Source organism: Alosa alosa, chromosome 15 (genome assembly GCF_017589495.1).
Source record: "Alosa alosa isolate M-15738 ecotype Scorff River chromosome 15, AALO_Geno_1.1, whole genome shotgun sequence".
In the NCBI taxonomy this organism is placed as follows: Eukaryota; Metazoa; Chordata; class Actinopteri; order Clupeiformes; family Clupeidae; genus Alosa; species Alosa alosa.
Genome location: NC_063203.1, coordinates 1,857,580 through 1,879,121, shown reverse-complemented (window position 1 = coordinate 1,879,121; position 21,542 = coordinate 1,857,580). Strand labels below are relative to the sequence as shown.

Genomic DNA, 21,542 nt, shown 5'->3' with positions numbered 1-21,542 from the left:
GGTCCCTCTTGTGAATCCTGATCTTTAGTTACTTCCAGAACTATTTGCTATTACTATTGGCTGCCTTCAAGTCTTTCTGGAGCTTTCTCTGAGTGGTCCTTGGCTCTTGGAATTGACTATCCTTCTGACTCCCTGGTCAGAAATATTGCGAGGAGATCCTGTGCATGGCCGGTTGATGATGCAGTGATGTTTCTTCCACTTGCAGATAATGGCTCCCATGCTGCTTACTGGAAGATTCTGATGTTTTGAAATGCATCTGTAACCAATTTCATTGATGTTTTGCAACAATAAGGTTGCAAAGGTCTTGGGAGAGCTTTTTGCTTTTATCCATCATGAAATGTTTCTTGTGTGACACCTTGGTAATGAAAAACCTAGCCCATTAATATGTAGGCTACTAACCAAGCTTATATTAATTTGCACAGATAGAAAGGATAACTACTCTCTATACAGATTCCAGCTCGTTCCTTCCCTTTCCTTGCCTTAGTGCTTTTTCATAGCGTGTTCAATACTTTTCCCCTGTGTTATTCCACTTCATTACATGACTCTACTTATGGAGTTGTTTGGATTTTTATGAGTGGATTACCTGAGTTATTACTAATGCCTGGTGAAAATGTTGTGCCCCTGTATTCCACTTTTCACAGGCCCTCTCCTCCATTGGGGCCCTATACTTCCCACTTTCCCCCAGTCACGACCCCTTTAATCTGCTGAACCTTCTGCCCGTTTCCAAATATAAAAAAACTCTGCAACTCAATATTGGCCTGCCTGCCTCAGCTGCCTGTGAGGGGCTTTTCAGTTGTGCTGGATTACTGTTCACTGCAAAGCGACCCAAGGATGAGTGCAACTAACTTTGAAAATCAACTACTGCTCAAACTTAAAGGAGAACTCCGGTGATTTTTCACATAGATCTCCATTTCTCAATGTCCTTTTCAGGCTTTTTTGGGCACTTACCTCGATTTCGGCAGGCCATATTGCAACACTTGCTTTTGGGCAGATCACAACAGGGATTGGTCTTAATGATTGGCTCAAAGTATTTTTCACATGTTGGCTTAATGTTTTGTCGACGCTTTTGCGCGGAAGGGTTGTGATATGTGTAGACATATGATGTGGAGACAACTGCCATATTGGCGTTACATATTATCCCCATACATTACTATGGAGGATTTTTTGAGTGCTGTATCTCCTCATTAGAAAGTCTTTGGTAAAACTGGTTGTTCTGGTGCCAAAAAAAAAAAAAAAAAAAAGTAACTAAGTAACTTTTTTACTTAAAGTATATTTTAAATGAACTACTTTTTACTTTTACTTGGGTACATTTTCAGATCGGTATTTTAACTTGTACTTGAGTAATATTTCATCAAGGTATTGGTACTTTTACTTGAGTACAATATTTTCGTACTTTTTCCACCTCTGCTAGTAGGCTAATACTATATCGCTAAGTGCTTTGTAGGCCTAAATTAAAATACATATCGAAGATAATTCACCACTGTACCAACCCCTGTTCTGTAAGAATTGCCAGATAAACAATAGAAAAGTCAAATGTGAAATGAGAAACCAACCTCACTGACCCATTCTCTCTTGGGAGAAGAGCAGCATGATGAAGGCTATATGAAGATGATCATTCAACATCATCAATTAGGATAGAGCAGGAGTTTTGTAGATTTATCTCTGAATTGGATATTCGATAAGACCAGGTATTTCACACCATAATTTAAATAACTATAGATGATAACTTTGTATTTATTGTTTCTCAAAGGAAAACAAAAAATGTAACAATATGCTTTAAAATGTGAAAGTATGAATACATATGTTAATAACCAGTTTTGTATTTCTCTGACAGGTCTAAAAATATTGTACGCTTGCATTGGATATTTGAACAATGTTGAATGTAACTTTCACATTAGAAGCATACAAGAGAATACATAACCAAAGATTCATTTTTGCTGCTATTTTGACTTTATTGTACCCTGTCATTATATTTGCTAACCTTTTAATAATTTATGTAATAAGTATGGAGAGATCTTTACATAAACCTATGTATATACTTATTTGTAATTTAGCATGTATTAACTTGTATGGTGGTTCTAGTCTGGCACCTTTTGTTGTAGCAAATATTATCACAGGAACATTTCAGATATCCTGGATTGGCTGTTTAGTCCAAATATTTTCTTTTAATACCTATGGAGGATGTGAAATCATGAATTTAATGATGATGGCTTATGATCGATACATTTCCATATGCTTCCCTCTAACCTATGGGAAATTAATGTCCCCTTTAAATGTCATGATATGCATAATTTTAATTTGGTTAATTCCATTTAGTCGAGCTGCCATTACCCTCTCAATCACTGCAAGTCTACAAATATGTGGGAATGTAATTGAAAAGATTTATTGTGACAACTACTCTGTTGTGAAACTGGCATGTTCAGACTCTACAAGCAACAACATATATAGTACAATTGTGACATTTTATTCTGTGTTACTGCCATTTTTTATCATCATTTATTCGTATATACGAATCATTTTCATATGTCTTCAGCTGACAAGAAAAGGGCGAACAAAATTAATGAATACATGCATGCCACATATTGTATCAATAACCAGCTTTTTTATTGGATGTGCATTTGAATTGTTTCAGAGTAGATTTGACTTGACTCACGTTCCATACACAGTCAGAGTCATACTGTCTCTCTATTTCTTAATACTTGCTCCCATATTAAATCCAGTGATTTATGGAGCCAAGACAGAAAAGATAAACGAAACAATAAAGACAAAAATATCAAATGTCAGATTATTTTTTATCAAGCATAGTACATGATCAGGGTACATTTATAGTCGGTCCTTATCACAGACATTTTTATCATTATTATTATGTACACATCAACATCTACAGTATGATTAAGGTATCAGATTAGGTCAGTTTGAACAAATATGTTGTCTCAATTCAAACAATCACTAAACAGTAACCACAAATATAAGAGCTCAGAGGGCATGGTTATTATACATTAATGGTACTAAAGAAAAAGTGATTTTAAAAATCCTGATTGTTTCCAATTATGTTCTGCTTTCAGCGACTTACAGGGAGGGGCACTGAATACATATTGTAAACTGTACACTTGCTTTCGTTATTCGCTTCATCTTGCTGTATTGCTATGATCATTTGGAAAAGATTGCTGCTTTGGTATGGGACATGGAAAGTATGCACACTAGAGGTATTTTCAAAAGGTGGGCCTTGCCTTTCCCTCTAGACTAGGCAGAATGTCTTTTACTTTTATTGACAAATTCATAAATTCATCAGCAAATATAAGATCTGTATGCAGGTTGATCGTAGTTGAGCAAAAACTGCTTGAAATATGTTTGCAAAAAGGTTTAATTATTTAACTGCTGTTTAACATGTCTATTGTCAAATTGTTAGTTCCTCACATTGTGTACAGGTGCACGCATAATCCCAATCATCAGTGTTCTGGCAGGTGTTGCAAAGTTTCCTGCATTTGCACGCCTCATTGCATACAACTTTTGTATACATTTGTGTGTGTTAGAATAGAATAGAGTTTTGAAGTGGGTCCTTAAATAGATTAGATACAGGTCTTAAATAGGCCCTTTAATAAAGTTGGCCTACTGTATTTCATCACTACAATTTTTCTGTGCTCTTGTTAGGGCTTTGACTTTTGCCCAAAAATCATATTCGAAGTTTGTTTGTTTATTAATATTAAAATTCGAATATGTATTAATAATATTTTAACCATTAAATGTCTTCAATAAGACCGATATTGGTATCAAACTTAAGTTATCTAACTATTTGTTCTGTCCACCAGAGGGCAGTGTATCAGTCAATGTCAATAGACTACGTGCACGAAAGGCTGAGTATTTATGCGTGTGTCAAAATTGTTATTATTGAGCATAGGGCTGGGCGATAAAACGATAGCGATATGTAATCGATATAAATAAAAAATACGTTCGATAGAACATTCATAATTAAAAGCAACACACACCTACTGCCTTATGTTGTCCATAAATAAAATAGGCTAAATATATCTTGCATACCTTAAATATCTTACTACCAGATAAGGGTGACATATACATTAACAGAATAAATGAACAAAACAAAACAGAAATACATAAAGACAATGACATTATTCATCCACCTCTATACATTCAATTGATAGTGAAAGTGTGTGGGTGATGAATTTACATGTGTGGCAGTTAAAGGTGAGTGCATCTCTGGTTTTCTAGGAGCCACTGTTTTAAGTGAGTTTTAAAAGCGTTATATGTAGGACACTCTCTTATCGGGAGGGGCAAGCTATTTGTATGCCAAACAACAGATGCAAGTTAAATGGGGAAACAGCCTATCCTCACCCTTTAGTGTAGGCAATGGTGTACGGCAATGGTGTGTCTCCAGCAGTTATAGTTCAACCTAGTGTTCATTTTGTCATCTATTTTTAATTTAGTCTTAGTCTTGTGACGAAATGTCCTTTTTAGTCTTTGTCATATTTAGTCATTCAAATATCATTTTTGTTAGTCAAGTTTTAGTTGACTAAAAGTCTAAATCATTTTAGTCTAGTTTTAGTCAAAAGAAAACTAAAAGTATCTTAGTCTTAGTCAGTTTTAGTCAACACATTTTAGTCTTTTTTTTATAACAAATTATTTCTGATAACCATTTGAGTCAAATAGTGTTTCACACATCTCAATTTTCCAACAATATTGTGTGTCCACAGGGCTACTCGTCTGTTATAATTACTCATTCTGATTTTTTGTCAGTCAGTATGTTTACATGCACAGGTAAGTCGAGCTACAGTTATAGCTCGGCTGGGATTTGACCATAGACAGTAAAAGATTTGACTGGACCACTGTCATATTCGTAGACCAGTGTTTCTCAAAGTGTGGTCCGGGGATCACTGGTGGTCCGCAAGGTATCCCAAGTAGTCCGTGAGCAGACGTGGTAAAATATAATATAGAGGAGTTGTTTGCAATATTGAATTAACTTGTATGTAAAAACAGTTCTGCAACTAAGATATCCCAGTGTAAATCATACAGTATGAATCCACACAATAAGCAAAGTACAAAGACAATAAGCAAGGTGGTTCAGTAGGCCTATTGTGTAGACTAATTATAGGCTACTGTTGAAGTAGGTCTAATCTTTTTTTTTTTTTTAGATAGGGTTAGTTAAGTGGTCCTGAAACTGAAAAGGTTTGAGAAACACTGTCATAGGCCAAAGTATTAATGTTTTACTCCACGCTAGATGGCGATATCGTAAACACAACACATTCCCCAAACAGACTCTCCATCTTAGCCATAGCTAACTTGCTAGCGAACTTTCCATATTAGCTTACTTGCTAGCAAACGTTGCATCATCAGTCTAACTAGTTAAATAGTTAACATTACACGATGAACATTTTCATATGGACATTCTGGGGGATGTTAATTTGTATGAGAGAAGCTTCAACTTCTGGGTATGTAGCATTGTGGCATAAAGCTTAGGTAGTTAGCTTGCTAACTCTGGCAGAAATCTCCAGTGTTCTTGTTCCATGTAGTTTCGTGTTGCAGCCACAGGGTTGCAGCAACAGCACGTAGACTAGCCTACAGGAAAGCTGCGTTTGAACTCATTTGGAATATTTTGAAAACGTAACAGCTAGATATTCTGTTTTCTCATTTTGTAGACGAAAATGAAGAGAGATTTTATCTTAGTTTTTATTTCATGCAAAACATTTTAGTCTCGTCTTTTTTCGTCAACAATAATGCATCTTAAGATAGTCTTAGTCAGTGTTTCAGGACATTACTGCCGTCTCGTCATCGTTTCGTCTTAGTCATGAAAAAAAAGGTTGTTGACGAACATATTTCCTCTCGTCTCGTCTGACGAAATTAACACTAGTTCAACCTATACATGGACAACCTGTCAAAGCAGTTGGGGAAGTGTGACAGGTTGTCTGATAGGGAACACTCTGTTAAACCATCTGATGTACGCAGACGATTTGGCTATTATGTCCCCCAGCACTTTTGGGTTCCAGCACCTGTTGGATATATGCTCTGAGTATGGGGTGGAGTTTGATGTACAGTACAATGCAAAAAATAGTGTATTGATATGTAGGACCAAAGAGGATCAGAAGCTGCACTTTCCAATGTTTTACCTGTCAGGGCAATCCCTCTGTGTATCTAAGTGTACGAAATATCTTGGGCACATCATCACTAACAAGATGGAAAATGATGCTGATATGTATAGGCAGAGACAAATGTTGTATGTCCAAGCAAACGTTAGTCCAGAAATTCCATCACTGTTCTGAGGATGTGAAAGTGAGCTTGTTCCGTGCAGACTGCACCCCTATGTACTGTATGCAGCCCCATTATGGGTCAACTACAAAAAGGAGACCCTGCGCAAACTTCAGGTGGCATATAATGACTGCCTGAGGATACTGCTGAAAAAGCCCAGGAGTAGCAGTGCAAGTAAGCTCTTTTGTGACTCAGGGCTAAGCACTTTACAGGCTCTTTTGAGGAACCTAATGTTTAAGTTCATGTCCCGACTTGATGAGTCTCAAAACTATATTATAATGATGCTCACAAGCGGCTCAGTCAGATATCAATCCTATTTATGGAAACATTGGGTGTGTTTGAAACGGGTTAAGTTGCTGCCTTTTAAGATATCTAACTGGGGAGCAAAGCAGCAAGTGCGGTTCGAAACCGGAAAAACAAATTCTGCTGCCTTTTAAGATATCTTAGAATTCCCAAATAACGGTCATTTTTGGAGGCAGCATCGATGCACACTTCATGCTCCCTCCTACCCATAATCCCTTGCGGCAACGTCTGAAACAGCTGTGAAAGGTAAACAAACATGGCGGATGACATCGGTAATGGCTGCTGAATCTTTTTAAAATGTCATTTGTGTGACCTTATTTTGCTTAGATTTGTAGATAAGAGATGAAAAATAAACAACTTACTATCTGATTATTCCATTGTTGTAACCATTAATAGTGTCTGGTCTGATATATCTGCTGGCCGTAAAACTAATTTATACCGTTAGCCTGCTAGCTTACGTAAGCTAATTTAGTTTAACGTCAGGCCTTTGCTAACGTCATACCGCAGTGTTAACCAAAGATTCTAGAGTGCTACGCTCATTTTTAAAAGATGCATTTAATCCAAAGTCATGTCTAGTGAGACAGCTCTCTATGTAGGGAGGGAGGCAGTAGGCAGCTGTCTCCCGTTTCGAACACACCCATTGACTCTCATGAATCAGAGTATGTTTGTATGTGTTTATGTATCTATTCCTTTTTTTGTTGTTGTTGTATGTCTTGCTGTAGGGCCTAGAGCCTGTAATAAAGTTTATATATTCCATAGTTTACCTCCTACTAGTGACAATACGTTTTGGCCAAAAGCTTGATCTCATTCTTGCTTGAAATTGCAACACAAACACCATAACAGTTACTCCTCTGCACCACTCCGACCACTTTTTCATACAGTTCTATGTGTGCCTCACAGAACAGCCCTCTGTTCCTCCACCCATGGTCTCTTTTCGACACAACCTCTCTCCTGTCCATTTCTCCTCTCTATAGCTTTCCACCGTCTCGCACATTCTCTCTTGAGAGTAATGATGCCTAGCCTGGTCCTTACCGCCTGTGACTACGTTTCTCTTCGTCATACAGTCTGGCATAATGTAATAGGAATCTGTCTCCGTAATGGGCGGATGCTTATTTTGAGGTTTAAAATCATTGGAGTTCCCTTAACCAATCAGCAAAATTTGGTAATGACGTATGCTGTGCGCCGGAGTTCAGGCTCTTACGCTTACCACTTCCGCTCTCGCAAATTTAACTTTGAAAAATGTAATCAACATAATAATAGAACTTGTTTCAGTTAACCACTAAATTGTATGCTATGCAGACTCACCATTTGTACGTCTACAAGGTTTTGTTGATAAATCGGTGTTTTTAGCATGTGATCCAAGTTTCCCGGCCTCTCTAACCTGGTCTTCCATAAGGGTGACGAGGGGGCACACAACAACAGCCACACCATTCGTTGTTTTCAATTGTTTTTTGCTTAAAAAATAAAGCCAAAATACGTCCGTGAATTTAAGGATTTTAACCGCATGCTGTGAAGTTACATGCATATCGCTTTTACGGAGGAAACCCATGCTAAAATAAAACTCTATAGTCACGAATTTGATCGTGTTGGTATGAATATATGTTGTAGTATGTGATTCCTACAGTGTAAAAAATATACTAACATCAAGAACCACTATGCACTAATGTGTCCAGGAAATAGACAACAAGTGTCGCATGCCTAGTGTCAGGTCACTCCTGAACCATTAGAAACGTCTTACCTGGGCTGAGGAGAAAAATAACTGGACTGTTGCTCAGTGGTCCAAAGTCTTCTTTTCGGATGAAGAAAACATTTTGGTTTTCATTAGGAATAACCTTTAAAGTTTAAACCAACTTGCCTATTGTCAAGAGGAAAATGAGACATGAGACACAACAAAACAGGTGAGCTTAAGGCCATTATCAAAACAACTTGGGCCCCGTTTACACCTACTGTACATGGTTATTTTGAAAAACTGAGACATTTCCCTTTGTTTGTGCCCTTTGTTTACACACCTCTGAAAACAATTCTTTCTAAAAACTCTGGCCAGAATGGAGATTTTGGAAAACTTTGGTTGCAAGGTTTAGGCAGCCAACATCACAGTATGCGCCAAAACTTGCACGGTCTGCGCCAAAAGTGCAACCTATGTTTACATTTTCATTTGGCTATGGTGATCATGGATGCATTCAGAGTAGCAGTTGCATTTATGTTGGTGCAAACTCATTTCGTCTGTTTGCATTTGTATTTACTGTTCAAAAGAGGGAGTGATTTGTTGCTATTGTTGCTATTTTCGGGATTCTGATTTGCTAACGTGGGCTTCAGCTTCTCGTTACACTGTGTCGTGGAAAAACTATCCACTTTCCCGAACCTCCAATCCAACTAGCACTCTGATGTCAAAGACCCGAAGGAGAACACCAAGACGAGAGAAGCTGAAGACTGTTGATCCTTTATTCACCGTATTGCAGTGATAATACAATCCAAACAGCGTCAGGACTGGACCGTCAGGCAATTAGAGTGATGAGTGGCAGCTGCTACCCCGATGAGATCTGATCTGAATGTGCCTGAGCTCTTTCTTTTATGCTCTCAGGGGCTTGGGAGGCGTTCCTATCCCCAGGAACGTCACCAGGCCCCTTTTAGCCAATCAGAACGTTTTGGGACTTGAGATATTGGTGGAAAACCCTTCTCATTTAAACATTAAAAAATGTGTGTTACTAGGCAGAATACATGTGACCAGGTCCTATGTGTAATCTGTTGCCAGGCAGAGTATGCATTTGTTTTGGTTCTATGTGTACTTTCACTTTTGGTTCTGCCTCCTTTTCTTGTAAACCCCTCCACTTCTTCTAAGCCCTGTTTGGTTTTACTTTCACTGCCATTCCTCCTCAGTTTCACTCTTAGTTTCTGACCGCTGTCTCATGACTTCCAGTAAATGTTGCATAACAGTTGCATAAACAATATCCTTATATAAGATGGAATGTTTCTAATAAACCAGCATGCACACACACAAGTTATTATGTCTAGATAAAATCACCACAACTGCCACCTACAGGTTTGGCATGCTCTTGACGGCATGTATACATGGGTTAGTGTAAACAAAAACTTTTCTGAAAACCAGGGCTTGAAAACTAAATTATTTTTCAAACGTTCCGTTCCGAACGGTTCAGGTAGGCCTATGTTTAACGTTTTCGTTCTTGCATGCGTTCCGCCACCAACATATCGGTCCTGAACCAGTTCGGAATGCAAAATATCGTTCGTTCTTAAAGTTCCGGCAGTGTTTGGCGAGCCTATCAAGTCTATTTTTGTGGACTTTAGAATAGACGTACTCATTATTTCCCCTTGATTTAGCCTATACCGTAGCTATGCCCAAAAATAATAAATCACAGGCGGCATCCAAAAACATTCAGATGGGCTATCCATCCCATAGCCTACAGACTTACTGTAGGCCTAACCTATGCCTATAAATCATTTCTTGTCAAAAATATTTCTGGATACGTGCTAAACTCCTTACCTGGTTGTAGCCTAAGTTTTATCCATATGGAGATCTTCAAAGGCTTGCGCTATAATTCCAACCCTGTTTATAAACGAACCTGTCTGTTGCTGACAAGGCCTATCTCAAATTTCCCGTTAATCCCGTTTGCATAGAATAGGCTATAATTGCGCAAACATTTCAAATCCCGACTTTAAAACGACAAGGCGTGGACAGGCAAAATAGGCTATTACGCATAGGCTACAAGCAATTTCCAAATCAGTTTCAGTAGCCTACGCTACGAGCTGGCCTAAGATCCGAAGTGGCAGACGGATAGGTTACATTACAACAGCAAGACAAAATATACACATTTGGACCAAATGTCCATTTATTCAGGGTTTTTTTTTTTCAAACTGCAGAAATCAAATTATTAGGCTGTTCGCCTACAATCAAACGAGTAGAACACTTAGGATATGCTTTTGTGAAATTTTATAAAATATATAGAGAACGAAAAAAAACATTATTAACCGGTTTTGTGGATTTCAGAATAACGTTTCTGTTCCGGAACAGTTGAAGACCATTTTGTTTTCGTTTCCGTTTCCGCTCCTTGTAAAATTCCGTAAAATTCCGTTCGTTTTCGGTTTTCGTTCCTTGAACCGGTTCGGAGCCCTGCTGAAAACTGACAGGTGTGCACAATATTATTTTATAAAAAACGGAGAGGATGAAATGTCTGTTTATGAAAATGGCCGGCCATGTGTACTGTCATGACTCCACATGCCACTTCGCATTCACTTCTGTAAATTCACAGACATTTTATAAACTTTTTATACTAATATTTTGAGGTACTGGATTTTTGATTGCCATGAGTTGTAGGCCCAAATCATCAAGATTAAATAAAAAAAGGCTTAAAATAGTTTACTTTATGTGTAATGAATCTAGAATATATGAACTAGCACATTTCTCTCTCGTATTTCTTGGTTAAGGTCACATGGTAGGGCAAGCACTAGGCGTGTTCGTCTTCATGCAGATCTGACTCGATGTGATGCATGCTGGGTTGAACACAAAGGAGCTCTTCATTGTGTTCAACCCAGTATGCATCACATCAAATCAGATCTGCACAGATCTGCATGAAGACGAACACGCCTATCGACTTACAGGTGGGCTTCAGTGTAGGGTTGGGCGATGTCGCCTAAATTGGCATTTGACGATGTGTACAGTAAAACATTGTGATGGACGATGATATCGTGGGGGTGGGGGTTAGTGTGGTAAACACTAATTAATTAGCCTATAGCCTAGGTATGTCTGTACAGAAATACATTTATAATGTTCATAAAAAAATAAAAAATATATAGGCTATACGGCCTGATGAAAGTGGACAGCTAAGAGAGACATACTGACCAGGCTACCGAAGTTGTGTGGAAGATCTGCTCCAAGAAAATTGTTGTGAGACGGATAGACAATCAATCTGAACACTTGCGTGTGCACCAACCAGCGGAATATTACACATTGCCAGCCTTCGCTGGGCCCAGCAAAAAAGTTACTTAAGACTACTATCGTGGTCACTCATTTAAAATCTTAGTACTATGCAGCATCCCACGTTATCAGGCTACCGTCTATGCTGACTATGAGGGCGGTGGGAAGTGAAAGTAAAGGGCTGCGATCGTGCAGTCCAGGCTATATTAGAGGGCGAAGTAAAAACACTTTTACAAATAACGAATCCCGATTACCACTCTGCTGCTGTCTGGGACTTTTTCTAAATGCATGAAATACAAGCCTTACAGTGAAAGACGAATAGGCTACCTTCTGATCCTATAATTAACGAAAGAAATGGTTTATTTTAACACAGAGGAGAAGGACGCATTTGGCGCTCGTTGTAGCCTTGCAAAAATATTTGAGCGCTAGAATCTAGTCGTAGCCTAACACTAATGAATCTATATTTATTTGCTAAAACATTAGGCTACCTATTACGTCCAATGTAGGCTATAGGCCTGCGAGACATGTAGGCTACAAAAAGACAATTAGGCTACACATTCACGTCACAGTCAGGAATTATTTGAATAAGAGGGTAGACTAATAAGTCTTTTATTTTACAAGACGATAGACTAATACGTGATAACTGTTTGGTTAACAGCCTTTAAAGTAGGCTCCATTTTATTTTCAGGGAAAGGTTTTTTTATGTTTTAGCCTGTTACAGCAGGAATTAGTGACTGGCATGTGAGGGCGTGGCATCACGATGGTTGCTTTCCATCGTGATGCCTGTCAACCATCACGATGGACGGCACAACCCTACTTCAGTGATGTCACTACCTGTGGGCATGGGTAAAAGCCAAGAGGTCAGGATTTGAAGGGTTAGCTTCAGCCACTTAGCATGGCATTTGGCCGCCGACATTTTTGAAAACATGGCGTTACATGGTTGCAACTTCCGGCACCAGTTTTTACATGCTGATTGGTAGATGACAGCTCATGCACGAGTTTAGTGTTGGGCAGGAGCGTCCTCGCACGTCCATGTTGGTTTGCATTTCTGGAAGACGACAAATAAAACAACTACTTGGATTAAGCTACTGATACTTGACTTAATACCTACATGGTTTAGGCTGTATTACCGGACTTTGTGGTAAATAAAAGAAAAATGTTAATGTCATATTAGGCTATTATTTGCCGTATATGCGGGGTGCCAACTACCTTAAAGTAACTGACTATGACCATACACTTTGGCAGATGCATAGCCATGACCTATATCCAATTATTAGCCTACTCATTGCGCTGTGTATGAATACTATTTTAAAACGCACAGGCTGTAGTTCTGTAGAACACAACATCTGGATCATGTAACCTATGTCTATGTCTATGATTTAAAACTAAACAAATGTCAATGACTTATTTCGTTTGCTTTCTTGCAACATTGACATGATTAGGCTATGCATTTGATTTAAATGTTCAGGCTGCCAGTCGAGGCAAAAGCCAAATGTCCAACAACAGTTGCAGACTCTATGCCTGCTCGAACCACAATACCCGAGGGATGTGCGCTTCTATCGGAAGTTTAACTTGCATTGGCTTCATTTTGTCAGCCTGCAAATGTAGCCTAGGCTTAACAAGCTGCAAATTCACACTGGGTGCAGCAAAAATCCCAGCTATCCACACGTTTCCTCCATACCATATCTACTTAATTAATAGTCATTTTCGTTGGATAGCCTATTGCGTAATAGGCCTACAACCTGTCCAAATATAGTATTTAGGGATCATTATTTGTGAAGCCTAAAGTGACACAATATTGATTTGCATAGTTTATTATCACATATGAACATCACATTAAATAACCTAGGACTTCAGAGACAGGGCAAACTTTACCACCATTCCCAAAATGTTATCCCAACCAATTAAATGAATTTGCGCTTATAACGAGGTGAAGCGCATTCCCGAACAACTTCTTTTCCTCTGAGGGAATGTCCAATCTTCATCAACGACATACCGTTGTACCTTACGTTGTCTCCGTCTGTAACATGGAATCTAATAGGCTAATCCTAGCTGGTGCCGGAAACGAACACCCATGAAACGCCATTTTCGTAAAGATGGCTGCGGTCAATTTCATGCTTTCTTGGCTGAAGTAGCTAGCCTAGCATGGGCCATTGAAATGAATGGGGGCGGGACTTAGTCACTCTCTCCAGTTATACATAATACGTCCATGGTAAAAGCACACCTTTCCTGGCAAGGAAACAGAGTACAATTGATATGAAGTCTGCTGGAGGAGCAGGGCCTAGTTTCTCCCTCTGTTTTGTAGCCACATTTGTATACCCTGTAGCATTGGGACATTGTAAACTTCTATTTTTGGATTTTACACCACCTTTTGAGAACACTAGAATAAAAAGTTGAACATAATACAAACAAAGAAGCTTGCGCTGATCCTGCACCAAGGAGCACCGGGCAGGGAGTGCCAGCACGCCACAGGTATGTTGACCGCTCTCTGAGGCTCCTGCCAGTATATTGAGGATTTTGTACACTTGTCAGTGTGTTTTAGTGGTGTCCATTCTTTCCTCAGTGTTGGTCCAGAGTTTATTTTTTACTGCACGAACTCCCAGGGTGTCTATAATCTGATTGAGTCCTTCGGGTTCGCATATTATGTCATTACGTCGTCGGACGTCTCTATCAATGATCCTTGATTACTAGTTCCGCTTTAACCCTCTCTGTCTCTGTATCTGGATAAGTGAAGTCGCCTGAGAACAATGGCTGCATGACAACGGCTGTCTGACTTTGGCGAAAGGTAAGGTGAAATGTAAGATGTAGAAGAGAAGAAGAGTTTTCTTTGTCCAGCATTTGTAACTTTTTTTTTTAACGTTCCTGTCGTGCATGTTTAAACTTAACGTTTGTGCTAAGGATATACTGGGTTCATGAGGTGTTGTGGAATTCCCGCGTTAACGTTACTAACATTAGAACTAGCTTAATGGTAACGTTAACGCACTAGCACATTTTAGCACGCCATATCAAATCTGACCAAACTCTTTTTCTGATAAATGTTGGGATTTGCTCACCATGATTGATTTAATTTGACGTTCGTGCCGTCAAATATTGGTGAATATAAGCATTGGTCATGTTTTACTTTTCTGTAAGAGAGTGGGTTAACAAAGCTAGCCTACTGTGAAGTTTCCAGGTTATTTTAACTTAAGGTAGCACGCTGGCATAACATTAGTTAGCTCACCGTCAATCTTATATCAAAGCAGAGAATGTCTAATACACAAGTTATTGAGCCGTTTCCCCTCTACATCCTGAACTCCCGTCGATGCAATCCACTTCCGTTCTGGCGGGCTAGGTTTGTTTTGCTAGCTAGCTCCGTTGTGCCGACAAAGCACTGATATTGCAGTGACAAAGACTAAGAGGATATAACAATTATAACATGAAGAAAAGTGGTTCGGGAACGACGTGTGCGGTAGTTGGTTGCAAAAACTTCAGAAAGCACCTAAACGAGTGGTTAGATAGAGAGTGCTACGACCACAAACCAGCTACGAAGAGGCAGTGTTGGGAGTAATGTGTTACAAAAGTAATGTAATAACTGTAATATATTGCTGTTTGCGGTAACACAGTAATATAAGGCATTACAAAAAAAAAATTGGGTAATATTTTACTCAACAAAATATTCAAACTTCAGTAATGCGCATTACAATGCATTTTAACCCAAAATTAAGCAGTGTTTTGTTTCAGGGTCATCCCTATGTTTCCCAGGTCCTATGTTCCCCTGGTCCTATGTTCCCCGCTCGGGGTTAGGGTTAGGGTTATGGTTAGGGTTTTAAAAAAGGGTCCTATGTTTTCCGGTCCCATACAAAGCGGGGAACATAGGTATGCTCCCCCTCCTACAGAGCAGGCTAGTTCAGTGGCATAAATTCCCATGGCTAATGAGCTTGGGTTTCCATAAGCCACAGTAATCAAAGCCTACAATCAAGTCATTTTACGCTACAACCTACCACTCATGTACCCTGGAAATCCAGAGTTCTCGCGAGAGCACAATGGAATTGTCTCTGCGAGACACTCTGGCAATGAGCAATGATGCATGTTACTTTTCCCCCTTGAATCCCGGGGAACCAGCTAAACTGATGAAGACAGTGCAACGACAACGTTGGAGGACGGTAAACATTGGTCGTAGTGTTATCCGATTGCGTCAAAGTCCGAAATCATTCAGAGTAAACATGTCTAGTGTTATCCAATTGCGTGCAGTGAGATTTTTAAATGCATGCTTGTTGCCGCCCCTCGAGTTGGGCCATGAAAAAGATTGAAGGCCAAGGTCTTCAAAGTCCAGGACGACAGTTTTTTCCGCATTGCTTTTTCCACTCCATGGTTATTGCTTTTCCAATTCAAGGTTATTGCTTGGATGTTATTCATGGAGTGATTTACAACTTTAGCCAAGGTGGTCAACAGGGTCCAGTTTTTATTCTGCGCTGTGCAGTTGTCCATCCAGTAAGTCACAAAGTGCACATCCCGCTCCTGATGAAGGGAGATGACAAACACAGATGCCACCTCTGCTGCTGATCTGCCTACAATCCCCTCATGCCTTCACTGTCTTCACTCCTGGCATTCGGGGCAACATGATGACTTTTTGTAAGTCGACACTACGGATTACCTCATCTACCTGCTCCTTTTCTGCATCCAATCGATAGTGACTCCTTGCACTCTCTGCTCTTCCCTTATTAGTCTGGTCAGTTTAGGGCAAATGGCTGCAAAAAATTATTAACATTTGAGCCAATGTTTTTCTGTTCATTTAGGCCCTAATAAACAAAAAAATGCAAGGAGCCCAAAAAATTAGGTGGGGGAAAGCCCTGAAACGGCCACGCCCACTTTTTAGACCCAGAATTCTGTATCTCGGCTCCTGAAGATCACAGAGAGTTGGTTTGGGGCTTAAAAGATGCAGATGCATTTATATTAGTGTTATGAACAAGCATAGGCCTTAAAACCTTTACTTTTTGAGTTAACTAGTACTAAACTAGTTTTTGCATGGTGCACAGGCCACGTTTTACGTATCAGCCCCTGAAGGTTGTATAGAATCATATTAGGTTTTGGTATGAATCTCATCTTATATCAATGTTATGAAGCACCAAATTCCCTAAATGACCTTCATTTATTTTAAATATTGATGCAAAAAAATAATAAGAACAAACTGTCGCTGAACTGTCGCAAAAATCTGTATTTTAGCTTTGAGAACCACCTAAATGTATGGAATTTATTCTGAGTTACCGAACTTACTTGGATGGATCAGATGAATTTGGGATAGAAGAAATGTAGTTGACCTCTACTGTTGAATTTTCGTTCGAAACAAACAGCTGTATTGTATTGTTTATCAGACTACATTTGTGTTTAACTTATGTACTAAAAAATCATTGAAGTTCTGCTTTTCTCTGATTTGATGATCTCCCATTTGACTGAACTGGCATGTGCTTGACATGGATCAAACCGCGGAACTGGTAAATGACAAAACCCTGTGCATTGTCAGTTTTAACGGTTATTCCTTAAAAAATGTCATGTAAATGAAAGCACAGTGTGCAACGTTTTCATTTTTAAATCCACCACAGGAACTTGGGTACATAACAGATAGATTGATAGATATATACGTTATAAATCCCCAAGGGGAAATGCAAGGTCCCAGTAGCTTAAGATATCACAACATACACTACAACATAAACAGGATGATAAAATAACAAATCCACTAATAAGGACAGTAAAAGATACAAAATCAAGGATCCACGTGAATGTACGAAGGATGTATAAGCATGAGGCTCTTGCGTGACAGGGCAGGGACTGACCTTGTGTTTCAATATGCAGTGGTAATGTGCTCGATGAGGTGTGTGTCATGGTGGTAGTGCAAATAAGTCCAACAGTGCAGGGATAAAGTTTACAGACCAGAAATAAAAATGGACAATATAAGAGAAAAATGTAAGCATAGTAATATAACAGTTATAGTATAATTATATGGACAATATAAGAGAAACATGTAAACATAGTAATATAAGAACTAGACTGCATTTCCGACGGGAACTGCGAAAGTGTGCTTGCCCTGGTCTGGTCAGCAACGTGAGCAGACAGTGGCATACGCTATGCTGAACCTGGCTTGATCCAATCATTCATTAGTGCCTTTCAGTGTTAGAGCAGTGGCAATATCTGAAAAGCTCTAGGAGAGGGCTATTCAACTATTGACATGTGGGGTGAATGCGGTTCGTTGGATTTTACCTGTGGCCTGCCTTCGAATTTAGCTTCTATGACTAAGATCAAATTAATAAAATAGAATGACAGCAGTGATTAGCTGCAAAAATAAATAATGTTGCGTGTCTTGCGCCTCTCAAACTGGGCTATCAGGTAACCTACAGAAGAATTGAAATGATGAAATATGACCAAGGCATTAAAATGCTGCTTGTTTGTCAGGATACTTTTTCACTGATTTATTTTAAAAAACTATGAGCTATGAGTGTGAATGTTATATATTCCATCCCACAAATTATGTTTTACTGGTTTATTTGACAAATAATCTATATGGATTTGCTCTATAAAGACCTTATGTCTGTTTCGGATTGTTTTGTGAGCCTGGGGCTGTTTTGAGAGCCTATTGATGTAGCCTATCTCAGATGTATCTCAGAATAAAGGAATAAAGCCTGGGCTATTGGCTCAACTGTCAGTACGCTCGCCTCCCGATCCAAGGTGCTGCTGTTCGTGGGTTCGAGTCCGGGCGTGTGCAGGGCTGAATCGCGCAGGTTCAACACAACACAGGTTACCGAGGGCATGCTGGTGAGTCTGATTCCACGGCACTTGAAGGCATATTTGGACAGGACCCTTACAGCCAAGAAAATCTTGACACTTGCTTGGCCAGGCATGGGTTGCAGTTCAACCAGCTGCAAGCCAATGAGGAAGAAATTCAGAGGGCTGCTATAGTTTCCCCACCTTTGCATCTGACGATGAATCAACAGGAGTTAAACAATGCTATGGCTGGGGTGGCAGATCTGAAGAATAAATACTTTGAGTGTGTTAGACGGCTGGAGATCTATTTTCAAACATGAAATGTGCTTCAGGATGCTTTCAGACTGGATTGCAAATTTACCTCTAGTACTAACGCCTTCTGACACTGACACTATGTTAAGTGGAACAGATTTGGCAACTCATTTACCTTTTTTCTTACTTTTCTATGTTCAGAATATACAATATTTAATTTAATTGCTGGGAATAACTGCTTTATTGATTTGTTTAAGAAAACGGCAATGTTTCCCATCAAGTGATTATGTAAGTTGTCAGTATGTTTGTTAATTTGGCCAAGGATCTTTTTTCCCCTAGCAATCCTACTTTGTTGTACAGCCGCTGTACATTTCATATGCAAATTCATGACCTTATGAAGTTTCATATAAACTGTGGGTTACATGTCAAATGTTGCCTGTTTTGGTTTTAAGCTTGTGCAATTAATAAAATGTTGATAATGATATCAGTGTTTTTTACTATCAGAAGTTCTCAAATACAAATCCCCCACCCCTACTTTATCAACACACAACAAAGCTGGATGTTACCTTAAGTGTTTATTTTCAGGAAGAATGTTTAACTCATTGCAACTTGTAACTCGGATTTATTAAAAGAACAGGTGGGAAGGAAGTGTCAGGTGGGAACAGAAGTATAGGTGGGCAGTGTCAGGAATTTTCATACGAGAGACGCTCTCATTGGTGGTTAGTATATGGAGTAGGGGATTGACAGCAACATAGCCAATCACATTATGAGAGATGCTGAATTTAACATCAACTGCGATGTTTGATTTTAAATTAATGTAAATTTAGCCGGGACTGTAAGCTGGCACACGTGGGTGCTCGATGTTTTCGATGTATCGGCGCCTATGACAAGCGCGTATCTCGCGGTTGCATCCATTACAAACAAACATGCAATGTGAACGTCTGGGATTGGGGAGAGCACTAAATGCTCTACTGAATAAGCACGAAGTCAAACCTTTCAATGAAAAACACTCTTTAATAATCAAAAAAATAAACGCTAATGAAGTAAACTTGTGACCATCAAAAATCATTTATCGCCTGTAACTCTGTGATAACAGGACGTAACAGGAAGGCATTTGGCTGAGCAAAGGAGGTTATTATGCTCTATATTTTGTCCAAATGATGTCTGTCTATCATCGTTGCACTCGGAGAAAACCAGAATGTTTAATTTGTCCTGCGTTTCTTCTACGGCTGCAAACGGGATTCACTCGCAGTTAACCAAATATTTCTTTATTAGGGCAGGGCAGGCATATTTCTGGCTATTAAATTATTTCTAAACTAGTCTGCTAAAGTCTGTAGTGAAGTCTGTGTAGGGTTTCCCAGGCTCCATTTCTTTTTACGAGACACCCTGCTCACTTGAGACATCTACCGGTTGTTTGGGTTGTTGCAGCGTCACTGGAAAAATACAAATTAAAGTCGCGTGATCCCGCACGCGGACCGCGAGTGAAGCTGGCCCAGTCGAAGCACTGCCCAATGTACTACCACTACTACAATCACCTACTAGCAATGTTGAAAGGTTTTGCAAAAATAATGATTGCATTATGGTTGTGATACTGCAGAAAATGTTTTAATTTCAACCAGAGTAATTTCAATGCATCACTATGCACATATATCTAAAAACAATTCAACAAAAAACGCCAGTCCCGAACTCCAGAAGGACAATTTAAGAACACACCTACTAGCAACGTTGGAAGGTTTTGCAAAAATAATGATTGCATGGATCGCAGGAAGAATGTTTAACTCATTGAAACTTGCAACTTGGAATTATTAAAAGAACAAATCTACTACCACTACTCGCATTATGATTGTAATACTGCAGAAAAAATAATAATTTCAACCATAGTAAATTCAATACATCACTATGCACATATACAGCGGGGAAAATAAGTATTGAACACGTCAATATTTTTTTCTGTAAGTATATACTTCTAGTGAGGCTATTCACATGAAATTTTCACCGGACATTAGTATTAACTTAGGTAATCCACACATATATAAAAATCCAAACATTAATGTCTAAAAGTAGAGTTATGACTAAAAAAGTGGAATGGCACAGGGAAAAAGTATTGAACACGCTAAGAAAAAGCAGTACATAAAGGCAAGGAATGGCCAAGAACAAACTGGAATCTATAAGTAGTTAGAGAAATAATCTCTCCTATCTGTGTAAATTGATATAATCTGGGTTAGTACATACTGGTGGGCTATAAAAAGGTTTTTTGTTACCAAGGTTTCACACAAGAAACATTTCATGATGGGTAAAAGCAAAGAGCTCTGCCAAGACCTTTGCAACCTTATTGTTGCAAAACATATCAATGGAACTGGTTACAGATGCACATCAAAACTTCGGAAGGAACATTACTGCATCATCAACTGGCCATGCACAGGATCTCCTTGCAAGATTTCTGACCAGGAAGTCAGAAGGACAGTCAGAAGAGTAGCCCAAGAGCCAAGGACCACTCAGAGAAAGCTCCAGAAAGACTTGGTACAATTGTTACAGAGAAAATCATAGGTAATGTACTCCACCGCCATGGCCTCTATGCACGCTCATCCCGCATGACTCTATTGCTGATGAAAAACATGTCAAAGCTCGTTGAAAGTTTGCTACACAACCTTTGGACAATCCTATGAAATACTGAGAGAAAGTATTCTGGTCAGGCGAGAGCAAAATTGAACTTTTTCGGATGTCATACTACACACCATATTTGGAGGAGAAATGGCAATGTGCATCACCCTAAAAATACCCTACCACCAGTGAGGTTTGGAGGTGGGCTGTTTATCATCTTATGGTACTGGCAGACTTCATACAGTTGAAGCAGAGGTGGGCAACTAATTTCCCCAAGGGGCCACATGACAAACTGGGACTGTTGAGGAGGGCCGGACCCAAAATACCAAACTCAAGTCTGAACTCAATTCTGTCCAATTCTATTCTGTTCTTGTATAACATTAAGTAAATCATATGGTTTTGTTTACTACTCGTAAGAACAGATGAAAATGTGAGGGAGACCAAGGAAAAACAGCAATAGGCT

At 39.2% G+C, this 21,542-nt stretch overlaps 1 protein-coding gene across 1 annotated transcript in view; it reads left to right on the top strand.

Annotated features, from left to right (window-relative positions):
- Positions 1 to 1,873: 1,873 nt before the first annotated feature.
- Positions 1,874 to 21,542, top strand: part of LOC125308560 (olfactory receptor 10J5-like) — a 23,793-nt gene continuing 4,124 nt past the window's right edge. Inside the window, exons 1-2 of the mRNA XM_048265125.1 lie at positions 1,874 to 2,067; positions 2,317 to 2,779. Of these exons, the coding sequence (XP_048121082.1) occupies positions 1,874 to 2,067; positions 2,317 to 2,779 (657 nt within the window). The remainder of the gene's footprint in view (positions 2,068 to 2,316; positions 2,780 to 21,542) is intronic.